This window comes from Piliocolobus tephrosceles, chromosome 16, assembly GCF_002776525.5.
Source record: "Piliocolobus tephrosceles isolate RC106 chromosome 16, ASM277652v3, whole genome shotgun sequence".
Taxonomy (NCBI): domain Eukaryota; kingdom Metazoa; phylum Chordata; class Mammalia; order Primates; family Cercopithecidae; genus Piliocolobus; species Piliocolobus tephrosceles.
Window position 1 is genome coordinate 71,207,420 of NC_045449.1, and position 19,925 is coordinate 71,227,344.

The 19,925-nt window shown below is 56.2% G+C and overlaps 2 protein-coding genes across 11 annotated transcripts in view; both read left to right on the forward strand.

The window, feature by feature from the left end:
* The window catches only part of SEPTIN9 (septin 9), a 175,324-nt gene that overhangs the window by 112,608 nt on the left and 42,791 nt on the right, over positions 1–19,925 (forward strand). Inside the window, exons 1-2 of one of the 10 annotated variants that reach the window (XM_023211699.2) lie at positions 12,807–13,018; positions 13,574–13,735. The exons of 4 other annotated variants lie outside the window; for them this stretch is intronic. The gene's annotated coding sequence lies outside the window, so the exon portion shown is untranslated. Of the gene's footprint in view, positions 1–12,767; positions 13,019–13,455; positions 13,736–16,001; positions 16,670–19,925 lie in introns of those variants that run through there. 5 more of the 10 variants (XM_023211703.2, XM_023211698.1, XM_023211705.1 and 2 more) reach the window with 5 other exon arrangements.
* Positions 5,958–8,553, forward strand: LOC111542369. The gene is given in 3 exon segments (XM_026455911.1): positions 5,958–7,207; positions 7,210–7,708; positions 7,711–8,553. Coding segments are annotated over 3 exon segments (753 nt in total). The 5' UTR covers positions 5,958–7,159; the 3' UTR covers positions 7,917–8,553.

Below are 19,925 nucleotides of genomic sequence, written 5' to 3' on the forward strand. Positions count from 1 at the left end.
GCAGAAGTGCTTGGAAAGCAAGAAGCCTGGAGAGAAGTGAGGCCTCTGCGTTTTGGCCTGAGTCCAGGACTCATGGCCTGGTTCCCAGGGATGGAGCACTGACCCCTCCCTTCTACACCCCCACCCCACGCCCCCAGGAGCTCCCCGTGGGGAAGCCGGAATGAGCTGGGCTCAGAGATTGTAAATTCATCTTGCTGGGTGTGTGGCTGCCTTTATGTAACCAAGGCTCTCACGGAGGAGCCAGGGGACGGCTCTCAGCACTCCTGGGGGTCCCTCAGTGAGGTGGGATGACCTCGGGAGGTCAGGAGGCTGCTCAAGACCTCTGCCCATCAGGGCCCAGGTGAGGGCTTGTTGACCACTCTGGCCTCCTGATGCTTCTGGTGCGGAGACCCCAGAGGGGCCTGCTGCCACCATCGCCAGTGGCCCTGGCCTGTCTTGTCGTCCTTCTGGGCTGGCCAAACTCCATGCTGCAGAAACCCAAGTGAACCCCAGCAGTGGCCTCTGGGAGAATCATCTGTCAAGAGCCAAGGATGGAGTTTCTGGGGAGGACTTTCTACTGCCCCCCAACCCCTTTCGGGTGCATTGTCCTGTGGCACCACTCCCTGTAGGAAGTTCAGAAGCTTTTCCCTGACCCCAGGCCGGAGGCGACAGTGGGGGCCCCTTGCTTGCACTGGTGACTGTGGCTGGTTGTTGGTGCCTGGCCCTGCCCTGCACTGTGCACCCATCGAAGGTGGCGTCATCCTGGCCTCTCCGGTGGCCGTGCATGGGTGAGCAGCCTACGACGTATCTGATTCTAGCATTGTGTGGGGCGGGGCTTTCAGAAGGGCAAAGGGTGCTCCTGGCCTTGTGACCGAAAGGAGCTGAAGGTTTGGAGAAGCTGTTGGGCCGAGGTCAGTTCTTATAAGATTTGGCGATGAGGGAACAGATGCTCACGGAGCTGCTCCCGTGCCAGGCACTGCTCCAGGCGCTGCACACACTGCCTCACTCTGCGCTGACAGCCAAGAGGCTGGCTCCCCCACATTTTACAGATAATGTGCTCCCCCATTTCCTTAGTGGTGGAGCCAGGAATCGAACCCACACAGGCAGCCTCCTGGGCCTGTAGTCCTACCCTTCATCTCCCTCCAGGACCTGGATCTTGGGGTTGGCAGGATAATGACTCCCAGAGGTGTGCACCTCCCAATCCCCAGCACCTGGGACTATGTTAGGTGACATGGCGGGGCCAGGTAAGGTTGCTAATCAGCTGGTCTTAAAATAGGAAGATGATCCTGGATAATCCACACGGGCCCGCTGTCATCACAAAGAGTTTTTAAAAGCGCAATAGACCATCCGAGTGGTGCAGCAGGAGAGGCTTGGAAGGAGGAAGGAGGCCACAAATGCGGGCGGGGAGAAAATGCACACAGTCTCCCTGCAGCCTCGGGAGGGTGCCCGGCCCTGTGGACACCTTCCCTGGATCCTAGTGAGGTGGAGGGTGGGACAGATGTGTGTTGTTTGACATCACAAGTGTGTGGTCATTTGCTTCAGCAGTGATGGGAATTGAATGCTGTTAGGCAGTAGTGCTCCTATCCCGGAAGAATTAGGAGAAATTCCCCTGTGGATCTCAAGCTCTGGGAGATTCTGGGCTCTTCTCTGGACTGTTCCAGCTCTGCAATCATAGGAAAGGTCTCCCATGTCTGTTTTTGGGGGAAGAAAACCCCTTAGCAAAGCCATTTCCCCTTTTGACAAATGAAGGAGAGAGTGTGGGCTGGACACATGTTTCCTTTTTGTGGATTTTTTTTTTTTTTTAACACTTAGAATTCTGTAGCTGAGGGAGACTTTGGGGGTTTGTCTGCTGATATGCAAGTGAGGAAATGGAGGCCCAGGGTAGTTAAGTGACTGGCCCAGGATCGTGCAGAGTCGTGCTGGAATATCAAGCCAGATAGCCAAGCTTCTGCTCCAAGGTGCTTTCCTCCCTGGTTGGGGAGGAGAGTTGGAGAGAGTGGACCCTGAGCAACAGCATCATTGGCGGGGGCTGGAAGAGTAGCTACTGTACCCAAGTGCTGGGGCCTCTGGCCACTTCCTGCAGGGACCAGGTGACCCGCCATGGCACAGGCCTCTCCCTGTCTACCTGCAGCCTGGGGGCCCTCTGGCCTGAGGGCTGGGGCCTGAGAGAAGAGGTAGAAGTCCCTCTAGTCTGGCCTGCCCTCCCGGTATCCTGCAGGTGTCTCCGGCAGCCCAGGGCTCCTACAGACCTTGGCTGGTGGGCGTCCCCACCTTTCCCCAGCCGCACCCTGTGGCCAGCAGCTTGCAAGACTTGGGCTTTGGCCTGTAGCCCTGAAACAGTCATTTTCTGAGCTGAGTGGGGATCAGGTGAGCAGATCCCTACACCTTTAACTGCTGTGATCTTTCTGTCCTGGAGGCTGGTGGGCAGCCTGGATGGTGCTTCATGGCACTTTATGACTGTCCCCGTCACCAGGCTTGTGAGTTGCCCCTCCTCTCGGGCATCCTGCACAGCTTCGCTGAGAGCCCCACTCCGGGCCTTCGCCTCTGCAGGCCCGCTGCCTGGGGCGCCTCCTTCCCCTGGAAACTGGGCCTCTTTGGGGACTCCTTGATAAGGGCCTTGCCAAGTGCTGCCAGATTGCCCCATCTGGTCCCCATTTGTTCCACTTACCACCCTATTTTAACTTTTATGTCTCCTCCTTGGGTTTAAGATCTGAGCAGGCAGGGTCTGTGAGGCACCCCAGGTCCCCTGATGCTGCCAGCACCCAGGGGACTCTTAGTACATATGCAGGGAGGGAAGGAATGAAGGAGATGACTTGGGAAGTCCTCCCGTTCCCGTTTGTAACTGGCATATTGCGACAAAACACTCATGGCGTTTCACTTTTTTCATATACTTTTTTTTAAAATTTATTTTTATTTTTATTTTTTTTGAGATGGAGCCTCGCTCTGTCACCCAGGCTGGAGTGCAGTAGCACGATCTTGGCTCACTGTAACCTCCATCTCCCAGGTTCAAGCGATTCTCCTGCCTCAGCCTCCTAACTAGCTGAGATTATAGGCACCCGCCACCACGCCCGGCAAATTTTTGTATTTCGAGTAGAGACAGGGTTTCACCAAGTTGGCCAGGCTGGTCTCGAACTCCCGACTTCAGGTGATCCACCTGCCTTCGCCTCCCAGAGTGCTGGGATTATAGGAGTGAGCCACTGCACCTGGCCTTCATATACCTATAAAAGAGAACTTGCCCGGGAAATCTTCCGGATGCACCTTTAGGGTTTTAAGGCACAGATACATGAAGCTCGTCAGTGAGCACCTGCTGCTTATTCCTTTTTCACTTCCAACTCAGAGCCCCGCATCCCAAGCGGACAGCTGCTCCCTTCCTCTTGGCTCCCTACTGCCCACGCGCCTGCAGAAGCAGGGAGAAGAGGCAGGAAGGCAATGCATGATCATCCACTGGGCGCCCGCACAGTGCCGTCTACACAGGTGCCATCTCCTTTACTTGCCACTCTCCTCGGTGAGCCCTGTCCCCTTTTTGCAGATGAGAGCGTTGCCCCCCAGAGGTTAAGAAATGGGCCCAGAGTCACTCATCTCATCAGGGTGCAGCCAGATTTGAACCCCATCCTGCTGATCTCCACGCCTGCAGGCCTGGCCCGATGAGATGGACAGCTGGGTGGTGGAGACCTTGAGACCCTGGATGACTCCCAAATAGGGCCTGTAGCTCCTGGACGGGGAGAGTTTGGCATAAAGGGTTTGTGGAGTGAGCTGGGGGAGAAGGTGGCTTAGGGTCCCTGTCTCTGAACAAACAGATGGAGGTGCTATTCCAGCCTCCTCTCAGCCTCTGGTGTCCTGAGCTTCTGGTTCTGGGAGGAGAGAATGGAGCTGGGCTCCGTTCTGGGCTGGGCTGGTTTGGGCCCAATTCAGACAAAAGCTTCTTAGTTTGCCATGAGTGACGCTTTCGCCTGCCCCAGTGTCTCCGCCAAAATCATGAAGGGCTTCAGAGCCCCCCACCCCGGCCTGCTTCCTTCCTGGACTTGGAGTGGGTCTGGGGCTGACAGCAGTCTCTTGCCGGATAGTCTGAGCAGCCACCATCGCCATCAGGTCTGACAATGGGGCCCCTGCCCCGGAGGAAAAACAAGGCCCTCTCGAGGGGACTTTCTGCCAGGTGGTGAAAACAGGCCTGGAGTCAGCCAGCACCCCATGCTTAGACACTTCGTGTGGTTTTCAAAGTGCTTTTATGTTGCTAGCTCATATGATCTTCCCCAAAACCCAATGAGGGAGGGCAGGAAGTTTGAGCAACAGCCTCTCAAGCACCCAAACAGCAGGTGGTTTCATTGCCCTCCATTTACAGGCAACTAAACTGAGGTTCAGGATGGCTACCACTTGTCTGAGGTTCAGGATGGCTACCACTTGTCTCCTGAGCCACCCAGCCATTTAGCCACAGAAAAGGTCACGACTCTTTATGCCCCAGTGAAGCTGAAGACTTTTCTTTCCGTTTTTAAAAATGTTTACTACCCAGGGCGGTGAACACCTGGTGCCTCCGTCTAGCCCAAGATGTGAACGTTTGCCGCTCCCGTTTCTTTCCTCCCACAAGACCTGACCCTCCTTTTGTTTTTGTTTTTGTTTTTGTTTTTTTTTATTGAGACGGAGTCTCGCTATGTCGCCCAGGCTGGAGTGCAGTGGCGCGATCTCAGCTCACTGCAAGCTCCGCCTCCCGGCTTCACACCATTCTCCCGCCTCAGCCTCCGAGTAGCTGGGACTACAGGCACCCGCCACCTCGCCCGGCTAGTTTTTTGTATTTTTAGTAGAGACGGGGTTTCACCGTGTTAGCCAGGATGGTCTCGATCTCCTGACCTCGTGATCTGCCCGCCTCGGCCTCCCAAAGTGCTGGGATTACAGACGTGAGCCACCGCGCCCGGCCCTGACCCTCCTTTTGTGATGGGAACAGGCTGTCCTGCTTTCATAGACTCCGAGAAGCAGGTCCACATTGCTGGCTGTGGGTGGGAAAGGCGACACTGCGGTGAAGAGGGGGAGTATTTTTCTAGGTGGAAAGAAATGCATTTCCTCTGCCCTCTTAGGTTCAGTGTTTGGGGGCCTGCGAATTAAACTCACTGAAGATAAATTAACAATAGAAAAGACAGATTTAATCACATATGTATGGGAGTTCACTGAAAAGTGTGACTCAAAAGAGGAGGTAGAAGGTGGGGCCGTGGCTGGTCCGAAGGTGGTGAGTTATCTCAACTGATTGTTCGGTTACAGATTAGACTCTGTTCCACTCTTTCTCCTCTTCTCACTATTGCACTTGACTAGTCTGGTTTTTTTTTTTTTTTTGAGCCGGAGTCTTTTTTTCTTGAGCGCTGTTGCCTGGGCTGGAGTGCAGTGGCATGGTCTCGGCTCACTGCAACCTCTGCCTCCTGGGTTCAAGCGATTCCCCTGCCTCAGCCTCCCGAATAGCTGGGACTACAAGTGCCTGCCACCATGTCTGGCTAATTTTTTGTATTTTTAGTAGAGACAGGGTTTCACTATGTTGGCCAGGCTGGTCTCGAACTCCTGACCTTGTGATCTGCCCACCTCGGCCTCCTAAAGTGCTGGGATTATAGGCGTAAACCACCGTGCCCGGCCAACTAGTTTTTTTTCTTTTTTTTTTTTTTGAGACAGAGTCTCGCTCTGTCGCCCAGGCTGGAGTGCAGTGGCCCGATTTTATTTTATTTTTTTTAACTTTGGGCACGTATACCATCTTAATAGGGGAAAAGGAAGGGGCAAAAGCACATATTATGGACCGGGCGTGATGGCTCACACCTGTAATCCTGGCACTTTGGGAGGCCGAGGCGGTCAGATCATTACAAAAAAAAATTAACTGGGCGTGATGGCGCATGCTTGTAATCTCAGCTACGGGGGAGGCTGAGGCAGGAGGATCACTTAAAACCTGGGAGGCGGAGGTTGCAGTGAGCCTAGATTGCGCCACTGCACTCCAGCCTGGGCAACACAGCCAGACTCCGTCTCAAAAAAAAAAGAAAAAAAGTAAAAAGGCATGTTGCAGGTACCTGCTAGTGGAAGTTGCAGCTTAACAGGAGGTAGGGCGACCACTTCTTAGAAAGGAGGAAATGGGCCCTCCTGCTACAGAGACCTGCAAACATAGACTGAGGCCTGCCGCATAGGAGACTCAGAAGAGGCAAAGGTGAATTAGAGTCAGGGTCTCCAAGTCAGGGTCTGAGTCTGCAGGTGGGGGTCACATATGATGGAGGATGTCAGGAGGGCTTCCTGGAGATGGTGACGTTTGCCGGGGGGGTTTTAGGTGGGTTTTGCGAGACAGTACAGCCTGGCTGAAGAGTGTAGGCTCCTTAGACAGGAGTGGGAATTCAGGCTTGAAAGTGAGTTGGTCAGATTGCCGGGGTCCTCGAATGCAAGGGAAGAATTTCGACTAACAGAGGAACCTGGGAAGCTGTTTGGGAAAAAGAGTGATGAAGTGGGAGGGGTCATCCAGCAGAGCCCTGCCTTGGTGGGAGGTAGCGAGATGGGAGGTGGGCATTGGTGAGGGACGATCCCAGTGGTCCAGGGGAGCAGTCATAGTGTGGAAACTAACCTTGTGGGTCTGGGCAGCAAGGGACTGATTTGAGACACGGGGAAGAAACAGCCAGTAGGACTTTGGTGAGAGGCCTGGGGGTCGGGGAGGGGGGTGCGGGGAGTGGGAGCTTGAGTCTTCGAAAACGGGCAGTGTTCCAAGGGGTAGACCTGAGGCAAGATGTGGAGAGGCAGCTGAACTGGGAAGCTGGAACGGTGGTGTGGTCACCCCAGGAGACTGAGTCGGGGGGCGAGGGGACCCCGGGAGCCATCCAGACCCCAGGACTAGGGAATACGGAGGGGAGAAGAACCAGCTCCTGCGTGTCAGGCACTGCCCTCAAGGTCAGATGGGGTGGGGCTGGATACTGGCTATGAGGATTTTTTCAAGAACTCCGTTAATAGTGAGATGGGCGGACACCAGATGGCGAGGGTTAAGAAGTGAGTGGGTGGTCGGAAACTAGAAGCTGCAGTGTAGACCCACTTTGAGAGGTTGGGCTCTTCAGACCGGGAGAAAGTTCACAGTTTTGAGGAGTTAGGTAGGTCAAAGGAAGAGGGTTTGCTTGTTTTTGAGATTGGGGCATCCTGAACGTTCTCCCAGGCCCAGTGAGAAGAAACCAGAAGAAAGAGGAACATGTCACCCGAATGTGCCAAAACAGCCCAGCAGCTGCGCTGCCTCACAGAGAAACTGTGCAGAGGCCCCTCTGTCCCACGATGCCTGCCTGGGGATGGCCTTCCCTCCGGCTACTCAGGGTTCCCCCAGCCTGTCCACCCAAGGGCGGCAGGGGCTGTGGGTGCTCCCAGCCCCTTTTGGAGGTCGGTCTGTGGGTAGGAATGTGGGCTGCCTTGGGGCGGCACGGCTGCAGATGCATACCAGCCATCAGAACAACCCTCCTGCTCCCCGGCCCGTCCCCCTGCACCCCCATGAAGAAGCGCGGCCACCGGCCCGCAGAGGGGAGGGGATATTGTTCTTGGCATTTGATGGGAAGCATCTGCTGCATCCCGCTGGGGTGTTGCCCAGGATGGATTGGAAAAGAGTTGGCAGGAAGGCTGAGCCCTGTGCTCACAACCTGGCTTGGTGGTAGCCGAGGAGCTTGGCAAGGGCAGAGTGCAGGACCTGGGAACTGGGGGCCGGTGCATGTGTGTGCACGTGTGTGTGTATCTGTATGCACGTGTGTGTGCTGGGGGGTGGGGAGGAAGCTGAGAAACCACATCCCTTCCTCTCTACTGCTGTGTTGCTGCGTGCTTCAGCAGCACGTGGGTGTCACTGCACTTCCTGGCAGGTGTCAGCCTCCAAGACTATCTGGGCTCTTCTCCCAGTTGGCTCAGTTGGAGGTGGGAGTCCCAACTGTCCCCTGTGGCTTCCAGAGTGGGACCTTGCTGCGGGATAGGCTGGCCAGTGCTGCTCCCTCCCCTGTGACCCTTCTGTTGGGTGGGTCACCAGGAAGGACCGTGGGCATCGCCCACAGACAGGTGGACATGTGGCAAGGACACCTTGGGGCCTTCTTTCTGATGCGCCTCGAAGGGAGCACTTTGTCAGCTTTGAGATGAGTCTCTGTGGATGTGGGAAGCTCACTATCTCAAGAGCAGCAGCTTTCGAAAATTCGACACAGACCCCCGAGTGGGGCGGGGGGGGGCGGGGTCCTGTCCCACTCACTGGCTGCCTGGCAGAGTTCAGCTCAGCTCTCAGCCTGTGTTTCTTCATCTGCACGAGGAAGCGCCTGTGTTGCTATGGGCGGAGGAATGGACTGAGGGCTACATTCGCTTCCTGTTGCCACTGTAACTGCTTAGCACAAACTCAGTGGCTTAAAGCAACAGAGATTTCTTCCTTTACAGTGTTAAGGGTCAGAAGCCGGAGATCAGTCTCACCAGACTAAAGTCAAGGTGCCGGCAGAATTCATTCCTGTCTCTTCCAGCTTTGGGCAGGAGGCGCTGCTGGATTTCCTTGGCTTGTGGCTGCATCCCTCTAGCCTCTGCCTCCATCCTCATACAGCCTCCTCCTTCTCTGCAGTGAGATCTCCCTGTGCCTCCATCTGTTTTTTTTTTTTTTTTTTTTTTTTTGAGATAGAGTCTCGCTCTGTCCCCCAGGCTGGAGTGCAGTGGCACGATCTTGGCTCACTGCAGCCTCCACCTCCCGGGTTCAAGCGATTCTCCTGCCTCAGCTTCCCAAGTAGCTGGGATTACAGGCGTGTGCCACTACACCTGGCTAATTTTTGTATTTTTTGTACAGACAGGGTTTTGCCATGTTGGCCAGGCTGGTCTCAAACTCCTGACCTCAGGTGATCTGCCTGCCACAGCCTCCCAAAGTGCTGGGATTGCAGCCATGAGCCATCGCACCTGGCCTGCCTCTCTCTTAAGGGACGCTTGTGATTTGGGGCCCACCTGGGTAATCTCTTCATCTCAACATCTTCAGTTACATCTACAGAGTCCCTGTTGCCACATAAGGTAACACAGTTTGGGGAGGGAGAGTTACTCAGCCTACCCTGGGGGCTTGTGGTGTATCTCAGGGCCCTTTTGATTTTAAGATACAAAGCAAGAAAACAAACTTATTCCAGGGGAAAAAAAGGACATGTTGAATTCTGTTGTTTTAAATGTATATTTTTTTATTGTGCTAAAATACACAGAACATAAAATTTGCCATTAGTAACACTGAGTACATACACAGTGTTGTGCAGCCATCACCACTATCTAGTGCCAGAACTTCTTCATCACCCCATGCCAGAACTTCTTCATCACCCCAAAAGAAAACCCCGTATCTATGAAGGACTCACTCCTCATCTGCCCTCTCCAGCCCTTGGCAGCCACCAGAATGCTTTCTGTCTCTATAAATTCGTTTTTAATAATGCAATTCTGTGTGACTTTGAAATAAATAAACATGAGCACGATGAGTTGCTTACTGGAAGGATGTCCACACGGGCAGGCCGGCGTGTGGAATGCCTAGGCCTCCGGAAGGGCAGGAGTTGAAGGGGTGTGGATGTGCTGCCCTCTCCTCCCCTTGCTCCTTCCTTGGGGTCACTGCCTGAGTATCCCTCTTTGCAAATGGCCCCAAATAGTGTCTCAGCCCCCACGTCTGCATTGCCTCCTAGCTTCAGGACCCTCCACCAAAAAACACTCCAAACGTCAGACTCACTCCTGGGAAAATTCCAATGGCCTCATTCTCCCTTTTGAGCCAGCCAGGCCCCACGGTCTGTGGCGGGCTGCCTTTGAGTCGGGTATGTCCCGGCCTGAGCACCTATGAGCTAGGAAAGCAGGACAGGCACACCCGGCGAAGGGGAAGAGTCGGCAGTCACAGTAATTTATATCTTTGGAATCGTCTAAGAGATACTTAGAGTGTGCCTAGAACTTTCATTTCTTTTTTTGTTTGTTTGTTTTTTGAGACGAAGTCTCGCTCTTTCGCCCAGGCTGGAGTGCAGTGGCGTAATCTCATCTCACCGTAACCTCCTCCTCCCGGGTTCAAGCGATTCTCCTGCCTCAACCTCCTGAGTGGCTGGGACTACAGGCGCGCACCACCATGCCTGGATAATTTTTGTAGTTTTAGTAGTGACGGGGTTTCACCATTTTGATCAGGCTGGTCTTGAACTCCTGACCTCAGGCGATCCACCTGCCTCAGCCTCCCAAAGTGCTGGGATTACAAGTGTGAGCCAACACACCCAACCGCATTCATTTCTTAGGAGAAGCTCTGCATTTTCTGACAGCGAAATGTTCCCAGGCGGGTGACACTGATGGCGGGATCTGTGGCCTCACCAGTGTCTTATGGAAGATGCTGCTGTGTGTTTCACCAAGCTGTGTCCTATCGTCCTCTAAATGTGGCTTGTAGACATGGTGCTGAGAATGATCTGGGAGGCTCAAATCATAATATGGTCCAAATCAACAGCTCTCTGATGACCTGGTATTATCCTAGGATCAAATTGAGACTATCCGAGGATGGGTGTGGTGGCTCACGCCTGTAATCCCAGCACTTCAGGAGGCCAAGGCGGGCGAATCAGTTGAAGTCAGCAGCTGGAGACCAGCCTGGCCAACATGGTAAAACACCATCTCTACTCAAAATACAAAAAGTAGCCGGACATGGTGGTGTGCACCTGTAGTCCCAGCTACTTAGGAGGCTGAGGCAGGAGAATTGCTTGAACTCGGGAGACGGAGGTTGCAGTGAGCCAAGATCGCACCATTGCACTCCAGCCTGGGCAACAGAGCAAGACTCTGTACCTGCCCCACCACCAAAAAAAAAAAAAAAAAAAATTAAGATGATCTCAGCTGCACTGTCCAGCATGATTGCCGCTGGCTGCACGGGGCCATTGAACACTTGAAATGTGGCGACTCCAAATGGAGAGGTGCCGTGTGTGTGAAATGCACCCTGGGTTTCAGAGTCCTAGCAAGGGGCATAGAAAAGAATGTCAAATATCTGTCATTTTTACATTGATTACATGTTGAATTGATAATATTTTGGGCTCTGTTAAGTGAATGATACTAAAATGAATATCACCTGTTCTTACATTTTTTTAATGATTCTTTTTTTTTTTAAATACGGGGTCTCACACTGTTGCTCAGGCTGGAGTACAGTGGCATGATCTTGGCTCACTGCAAACTTTGCCTCCCGTGTTCAAGTGATTCTCCTGCCTCAGCCTCCCAAGTAAGCTGGGATTACAGGTGGCCGCCACCACACCTGGCTAATTTTTGTATTTTCGGTAGAGACGGGGTTTCGCCATGTTGGCCAGGCTGCTCTCAAACTCCTGACCTCAGGTGATCCGCCCGCCTCAGCTTCCCAAAGTGCTGGCATTTACAGGCGTGAGCCACTGTGCCTGGCTTGTTCTTACATTTGTTATTGTGGCTGCTGGAAAATGTAAGGTTGCGTCTGTGGCCCGTGTGCCATTTCTGCTGGAGGGTTGGACCGAGGGGCAGCCGAGAAGGCTTTGGGGCTACTCTACCTGAACGCTGAGTGTGTGCTGAGTGGTGGAGAACTTTGAGAAGTCCTGAAGGACAGAGGCTCTGTGTGGGGGATGCAGCCCCAGGCCGGAGATGCCCTCTCTGTGCTCTGGAGACCCTCATTTGGTGACAGCAAGAGGAACCACTGCAAGAGGGGCGGCCACCTCAGCAAAGCACCCCGGCTGCTGGCCGCCCAGGTCCGGAATCCAGAGGCAGAGGAGGGGAGAAGGCTGGGCTTGGAGGAGATCAGGGTCATGGCCCCTGGGAAAAGCCTGGAGGGGCCGGAAAGCTGGGGGATAGATTGAGGCCAGAGGCAAAGGGAAGGAGGTTCGGAGAGGAAGGCCAAGGAAGAAAGGTTCCGCCCACGGGGAGGGAGGAGGCTGATAGGGGTAGGGACATGGTGGAAGCTGAATCCTCGAGGCTTGCAGTTGACCCTGACACCTGGCCAGAAAGGAGTTCCCTCCGGCGTCCTTTGTCAGTGGTTTCTGGAGCTGCCCTTTAGGGGCCAGTGACGAGGGTGCCGTGGGATGGGCTGCAGGCAGTGGAAAAGACAGACTCTTCTCACTCCCAGTGCTGGGGAAATCAGCTTCTTGGAGGAAGGGGGAGCCGTATTTTCTGAGGGGCTGCACTTCCTGGCCTAGACACGTGTGTCTTGCTGTAATTTTGGCGACTGGTGTTGGTGGTACCCATTTTATGGATGGGGAAGGTCAAATTCCACAGATGTTGAGTGACGGGCCCAGGGCCTTGGATTTCAGTGTTTGACTCAGAACCCACGTCTCTGATCTGCCACCAGCCTCCCTCCCATTCAGATGGGAACAGGGACTCCGGGCATGCAGCCCCCTCCCAGACACTCCCCCAGCTCTGGCCTGGCGCCCGGAGACCAGTGGTAGCAGCTCCCATTCACTGCGAGGTGGGGAGGGCCGTGGGACCAGGAGGCCTTAGGGGGAAAGTTGGCCATGAGGAGTGGGCAGTGATGGGTTAGATGCCAGTGACTGCTGGCTGGGGAGCCGCTGGACGTGGCTGGCCTGTGTGGCCTGTGTGGCGGGTGCCCTGGGGCTTCAGTCACCCCCAGCCACAGGTGGGGGTGTGGGATGGGAAAGGTGGAAGTGTGTGGAACCCAGTGACCATGAGGTCCTGTAGGGGCTGCCTGAGGGCGTAGCCTCCAGAATTCAGCCCCTGGCCCTCAGAAGGTGTCACCAAAGGCTTCTTTCCACTTGAGCGAATCCCTCCCAGCCCCCAGCAAGCCCTCGGAACCAGCCCACTCCCAGGCGCGCTATCCTAGTGTGGGAGTGGCCACGCCCCTGCTGGGAGTGACTCACTTGGGTTCAGAGGTCGTGGCACTGAGATGGGTCTGGCAGATCCCAGCGTCCAGGCCCAGCCCCTATAGTGTCAGTTCCCTCCTCTGGGGACCCCCTTGCTTGTGCCCCTCTGGGTCCCAGCACATCCCAGGCCTGCAGGGAGGGGGAGAGGAAGAGACTGACTCACTGGCCAGGTCCCCCAGGGGCGGGAGAGGCTGGAGAGGCAGGAGCTGGATCGGATCTGAATCCAGAGGCTCTCGGAAGAAGAGCTCAGGGTGAGCTGCGCCCCCATCCCCTGCCCCTCCTCTCCTGCTCCTTCTCCCTTCCATGGTCCCAGCCAGCAAGCACCTGGGGTAGAGGGGACAAACCCACGTGGCTGTGTTCCAACTTTCTGGGGTGGCTGGTCATGCCCCCTGAGAGCCCAGCTGTGGGGATGTCTGAGCAGGTTGGTGGGGGAGCACCTGGGAAGCAGGGGCATTGGGCAGAGCACAGGGAGAGAGGGCGTCCAGGTCAGTTTCAGGACCTGGTTGGGAGGAGGGGGCTCCTCACAGGCACCGCCTCTGGCAAGCTCAGGGACAAGGGCAAGGACAGTGTGGCTGGAGGTCCCTAGGAGCCTCTTCCCCTCTCTTCCTAGCGGCTCCCCCTCGCTCTTCCCAGGGACCCTGTCACTTTCCTTTAGCGAGTGGCAGCTCCTTGGCGTCCCTCCCGTGCCTCCAAGTTGCTGCTGCACCGGGCCTGCCGCTGGGCTCCCCTATCTCTGCCTGCCCCCTCCTCCTGCTCCCCTCGCCCTGCCCCCTTGGAGCAATTCCCCACCGAGCCTCCCTTCCCAGGCAGTCGAGGTCCCTCCCTACCTCTGCCCCACGCTCTGGGAGGCTCCTTGTTCCGCGGCTACAAAGCCCCTTTGATCCTCTGCTCGGCTCCGAGCCATGTGACCCGGTGGGCGGGCCGCGGCTCTCGGCGCGTCCAGCGCAGCCCGACGTTCCGCTGCTGGGGTGAGTCCTGCTCCTTTGTTCTTCCCAGCCTTGCACCACTGGCTCGGGGGCTCTCAGGTGGCGCGGCTGTGAGGCGGGCCCCGGTGGCCACGGTGGCGGGGCCGGGAGCCACGCTGTCCCTGGGCCCCAACCTGAGGCCGGCAGGACCGAGCGGGGTCCCCAGGAGAGGGGTGGCGGGGAGCTCGGTCTCCACGCGGGGACCAGATTTTCAGCCTCAAAATAGAAGAATAGGGCTTTGTGTGGTCACAGCTATCTCTTTGTAAATATTTGGCCAACTAAGCTGACTGGCTGAGTCTCCTCCTGCCGGGAGCTTCTTGGAACATGTTTCCTTTTTGCAAGGGGTTTCCCTGGCTTCCAGGAGGGCCAGGAAGAAATTCGAATTGGCCACCACTTTCTCTACAATCACTCCGCTCAAGTTATCACCCCTTTGGGCTCCTGAAGACCGGCTGGCTGGAGGCTGGAGACAGTCTCAACCCTCGAAATGCAGTAACCCAAGCTCCCCGCAGCGCCAGCACTGGGATCCGGGGAACTGCTGCTACAGCCCAGCTCTGGATTCCTGGATGTGTTGGAGATGTGCAGGGTGTTCCTGGGAGGAGCGGGGAGGGAGGGTGCTGCTGGCGGGGCTGGTCTGCGTGTGCTTTGCTTCTCTACAATGGCATGTGGGCTGTCGCCATGCAGTCATGTCAGTGAGCAGGGGCTGAGGGAACTCCCTAACGGACCTGCTTTCAGAGGGGCTTTTCATGCTGGGAGAACCCCAGAGACTAAAGTCATGCAGCCAACAGAGGGTGGTCCCTGGCATCAAAGCAGGGAGGGGCCAGGAGGTTTGCAGGCAATGCCATCTGCTCCTGAAACGCCATCCCAGTGACTCTGGGGACTGACTCAGCCTCCAGCCTGCTACACTTCATCCCTGGCCCCTCTCTGCTTTTTGACATGAAATCTGCTGGGTTTTGGTCAGAGGTTTGGGGAACAGCTCCCTGCTCATCTAAGATAAGTTTGTAATTCCTTTCCCAGAGAAAAATGTGCCACCTGGAAGGAGGTTGAGCAGTAGTTTTCTGGCAGGTCTGTTCTGGGCTGTGGGGACAGCACCTGCTGGATCAGGACCGAGTTGGAATTTGGTTTGGATCCCACATGAGAAAACCTGTTAGAAGAGGAGGAAGCAGAAAAAGGCCCCATTCCCTAATAATGGTGTGGGTTTTCCTCCTCCATTCATTGCCACCTTGCCTTGAAACTAATGGGACCTCGTGTGTTTCTGTGAATGTCATTTTTTTTGGCCAACTCCCCTGGCAGCCCCAGGAGCTCCTTTGCAGGAACAGTAAGAAGGTGTTTGCTTAGCATCTAGCACACGAGTCCTCGTTGGAAAGGTGGGATTCTTGCTTCTCCTTCTTGGGTCTCTTTTAGGCTGAGATGTGGCCAAGGAAGGTCTGTGGTATGGCTCGCCTTTTTTAACACCTGTTTCTGGAGGCCTGAGTTGCCGTGGACCCCCGGCTTGCCCCTCCTGTCCTCTGGTCATTTCTGTGTCAGGGTGTCTGAGAAACTATTGCATTGGCCGCTTTGTGTATGTTCCCACCAGCCCCCGCCCCTGTAGGCTGTCATTGTGATGGGGCCGATTCAGCTGCAGTGGGGAGGAGCCACTGTGCGTGCATGGGGGGTGGTGTGGGGCATTCTGGGATGAGAAGATGCGACTTCTGCCCTGAGAGCCCTGTTTTAATGGAAGGCGGGGGCATAGTTGCAGGCGGAAGCCATTGAACACTGTGGTCAGACCAGCATTCCATGTCAAAAATGGCCTTGTCAGCCAGGCGCAGTGGCTCATGCCTGTAATCCCAACACTTCAGGAGGCCAAGGCAGGCAGATCACCTGAGGTCAACAGTTCGAGACCAGCCTGTACAACATAGTGAAACCGTGTCTCTTCTGAAAATACTGGCTAATCCGGGCATGGTGGCACGTGCCTGTAATCGCAGCTACTCAGGAGGCTGAGGCAGGAGAATCACTTGAACCTGGGAGGTGGAGATTGCAGTGAGCTGAGACTGTGCTGCTGCACTCTAGCCTGGGCAACAAGAGTGAAACTCCATCTCAAAAAAAAAAAACAAAAAACAAAAAGGCCTTATCTGGGCCTGGGATCTGTGGGATCTGTCCTCCCAACACTGGGTCCACTGTGCTTCACGAGGTTCTGGGCTTTCACCCCAGAAACCCTAGACCCACTTGGGCAACCAGAGTCTCTAGGTTGACCACTCCCCAGCCCTGGTCAGCCTCCTGGGCCACCATATTCTCCCAACTTCCTGTTGTGCCACGGCTGGTCCGAGCTGCTGTGTTCAGACAATGCGAGGCACTTCCACAGGAGGGGACCACCCTGTCCTTAGGAGCCCCTTCTCCCTGTCCCCAGGCCTGGTGCAGTGTGCGGCTTCCCTTCTGGTGTCAAAGGTCTCAAGGTCCCTTTAAGAAGCCTGTCACCACCGCCAGCAGCTTCCGTTATCTGGTTCCTCTGTACATGTAAGCCTTTCCCGTACACCCCGGACGTTTAGGGCTTCCGCCCTCTCTCCCTGGCCGAGGGTGTGGGAAGAGGGCTTTATTTCAATGCTTGAGAGTAGGGTCAATGGCCAGGGTGAGCTGTGGGGGCTCCTCCCCACCGGCCCCTCTCTGCAGCCCTCACCTTAACATAGGGCATTGATACCACCTGGGCTTTGGGAAGACCCTGGAGGCTCCCAGCTTCCCACAGCCACTCTTTGGGGAAGAGGCTTCCTGAGGGACTTGGAAGGGACTGTGACCCTTGGCTGGGACTCTAGTCCCAGAGTTCTGCCTTCCAGTGCCGAGCTTTGATTTGTTTGTTGAGCGCCAGGCCGCTTCCCGGACAGGTAGGGACCTGTTCCCGGAGCTCAGCAGAGCCTTGGGAAGCTTTCCCAGGTGGTTCCCGAGGGTGGCGGCCATGCCCAGTCCGCTGTACGTGTGAGTTTGTTTGATGAGGAATTGGCTGGGAAGGCGCGGGTCTAATTACAGGCCCATGAGGGTCCCTCTCGCCCCCACCCAGGAAGCGGCGGAGATCCTGGCACACTCAGCACCCAGGCCTGTGCCTGCCCCGCTGGCGGCGGAATCATGGGAGCCTTGCTCCAGGGCCTGTGGAGCAGCAGTGGGAACCTTCCCCACCTCAGTCCCTTCCAGGGCTGGCTGTTCAAACTCGCCGCAGCTCAGCCTCTTCCTCCTCTCTTTCATCAACCCTGGGAATTGCACACTGCCCACCGGGCTCGGAGGGGGTGCAGGGAAGAGAGAGCTTAACACTCAGAGGCCCAGGCCTTCTGCAGGTGCCTGAGCTGCCATGGCCTGATCTGGGTTCCCTGCTCGAACCATCACAGTAGAGTTAATGATCTGCCTGCAGGAGTTGCTTCATCCCGGCTGACTCCAGGGCTGGTTTCGGCTGGTTTCATGGGGAGGGGCTGGGCCTTGGTTTTGCTGGGGGTGGGGGAGTCAGTGCAAAGGGCCTGAAAAGTGGCAGAGGTGATGGCCCATCTGCCCTCCCCCCTGGGCAGCCAGCCTAAAAGCGATTTACGTTCTTTCTTTCTTTTTTTTTTTTCCTCCCTTCTCCCTATAAATAATACTAAATGCGATTTGTCAATGCACTCATTTGGGTTCGGTAGTTGGATCATGGGCAGAAGCACGCCAGATCTGTCACTAGCCCGAAGCTAGGGGTGGGGGACACCCTCTGAGAGATCCCAGCTCCTGAGCACCCAAGGCTGCTCTTGGAACCCCAACTCTGGGTCGGCCTCAGGGTACTGATGTTGATGGAGTTGCTGACATTGACCCCCAGCCTCTGCATGGCCTTCGGGAAGGAGGCCCTTGGCTCTCTGTCCCATGGAGCCTGGCTGGCAGCACTCCCTTCTCAGGCCTGTGCCCCTGGCAGGGCCTGCCACCCCCGCCCTGCTCTGTGGGTGCCAGGCTCTAAGCACCAGGTGACTCGGTCATCTGAATGGTCACTGAACAGTCGTCCTTGCGGGTGTTCCCAGTGGAATGTGCATGGGTGTCCTCCCTCCCCCAGATCCTTGTCTCTTATCTCTCAGCCTTTGTTCCAGGGGCCACCACAGGACCAGGAGATACGCGGACGTGGGTGGCACGTCCACTGGGCAGATTCGGCCCTGAACCTGCACGCCGCCTCCAAGGGGGTCCCCAGTGGGTGGGGTTGATGGTGCCATCTCTCTCTCTGTCTCTCTCACTAGAACTGACATGAGGATTGTGTCTTATTGATCCACGTCCTGAGTTCCCGGACGTCATAGGTGCTTGCTCAACAAGTGTTTGAATGAATGGTCAGCATTGTGTGACTGCAGATTTTCAACTTTTATCCAAATATTTTGTGGTTTCTGTGAGGCTAGCCCGAGAGCCTCACAAGAATCTCCATTCTCCCTGCGCTCGCGGCACAAGGTCTCCTTGGAGGATTGTTCAGAAAAAGGGCCAAAGAGCGGCATTTCCTTGGGGATTTGAACGCGCTCTCCCGAAGGGCAGGGGACTGCCCTGGACGATTCCCAGCCCCACTTCCCATGTGCCACGTGACTAGGAGGGTCTTGGGGCAGGATGGTGTCTTTTGTGCCTTGTGTGCTGGGGCCTGAGGAAGCGCTGCCCATGGCTGGTGTCATCTGCCAGCCCTGAAGACTAATGATGGGCTGGACAGTGGCCCCATTGAGTAGGAGGGAGAATCGCTGCTGTCTGTAGCTGGGGAGCCGGGCGGGTGGGAGCCGAGGCTGGGCAGAACAGTGCAGACCTGGCACGGAGAGGCCTGGAGGAGGAGCAGGGGTTCTCAGCCGCCCAGGGCACAGGGACGCTGCACGAGGAGCAGGTGTGTGCATCCTCCTGCGGATTCTCCGCCTCTTGGCTTCATTACCTGCACCAGGCTTTGTGGTGAGAGGGCACAGGGTGGAGGAAGGTGCCGCGGCCAGGGCAGGCCACACGCTCTGCTAATGGACCACTGTTACCCGTCGCTTCTGTGGTTTTGCTGTCAGGATCCTCCAGCACCAGGTCCCCACCGCCAGGGACAGGCCCCAGAGGCAGCACTGACTCCCCGAAGCCAGGGACAGACCTCACAGACAATACTGGGTCCCTGCAGCCAGGGATGGGCCCCCACGGCCAGTACCAGATCTCAGGGACCAGCACCGGGTACCCACAGCCTGGGATGGGCCCCATGGCCAGTACTAGGTCTCAGGGACCAGTGCTGGGTCCCCATAGCCAAGGACAGGTCCCCATGGCCAATACCAGATCTCAGTGACCAGCACCAGGTCCCCACCACCAGGGATGGGCCTCACAGGCAGTACCAGGTCCCCACCACCAGGGATGGGCCTCACAGGCAGTACCAGGTCCCCACCACCAGGGATGGGCACCCATGACCAGTACCAGGTCTCAGTGACCAGTGCTGAGTCCCCGGATGACTGAAGGCGGGCACGGCTGACTAAAGCTGCAGGAGCCAGCCTGGCCATCCTGAGGCACTAAAGCCATCACTGAGGTCTCAGGGGACTGAGACTCCTCGGCTTGTCTTCTTAAATTCTGGAATCAGACACACCTGGGTCCAGCCTTTCCCCCAGGGCTGTGTGCCTTGGATGGTTGCCTCACCTCCCTGAAGCTCAGTGATATGGGGACCATTGCACAGGGCCCGGCACAGATGGTACTTGGTGGCACAGGGTCACCTGCTCACATCCATACAGCCTCGGCCCTCGCCATGGCTGTGTACCAAGAGTCCCGTGCCCAGACCTCTGCTGAGTCTCCGAGCTCCTGGTCACGCCCCAGGCCTCCTGTGAGAAGCAGCGCTGCATGGACCATGCCTCAGGACCTCACCCTGAGCTGGGAACCTTGCTCCAGTCCCCCAGTCTCCCCTAGAGGTGCCCCATGCCCCATCACTCTCCCTGCTCGAGGGGTCAGATAGGGGAAACCAGTGTGGGAGGCCCAGAGGTGCCGAAGCGGATGTTAAGTGCATTCCGTGTTTATGCACTGGGCCTTGGCAGACACCCCTGACTGAGCCTCTTCCCCAGGAAGGAGATTGGGGTCCCAGTCCAAGTTGTGGCCTCAAACCCTGTGACCAAAGGTAGGGAAAAGGCAAGGCCCCTCCTCCCAGTCTTCTGGAACAGCCAATAGTGGTGGAAACATGGGGTTCACGCTGAATTTCCTTGTAACCTGTTGAAGAGAATTTAGCCCACATTTTCAGGGGTGGAGGTCTGGCTGA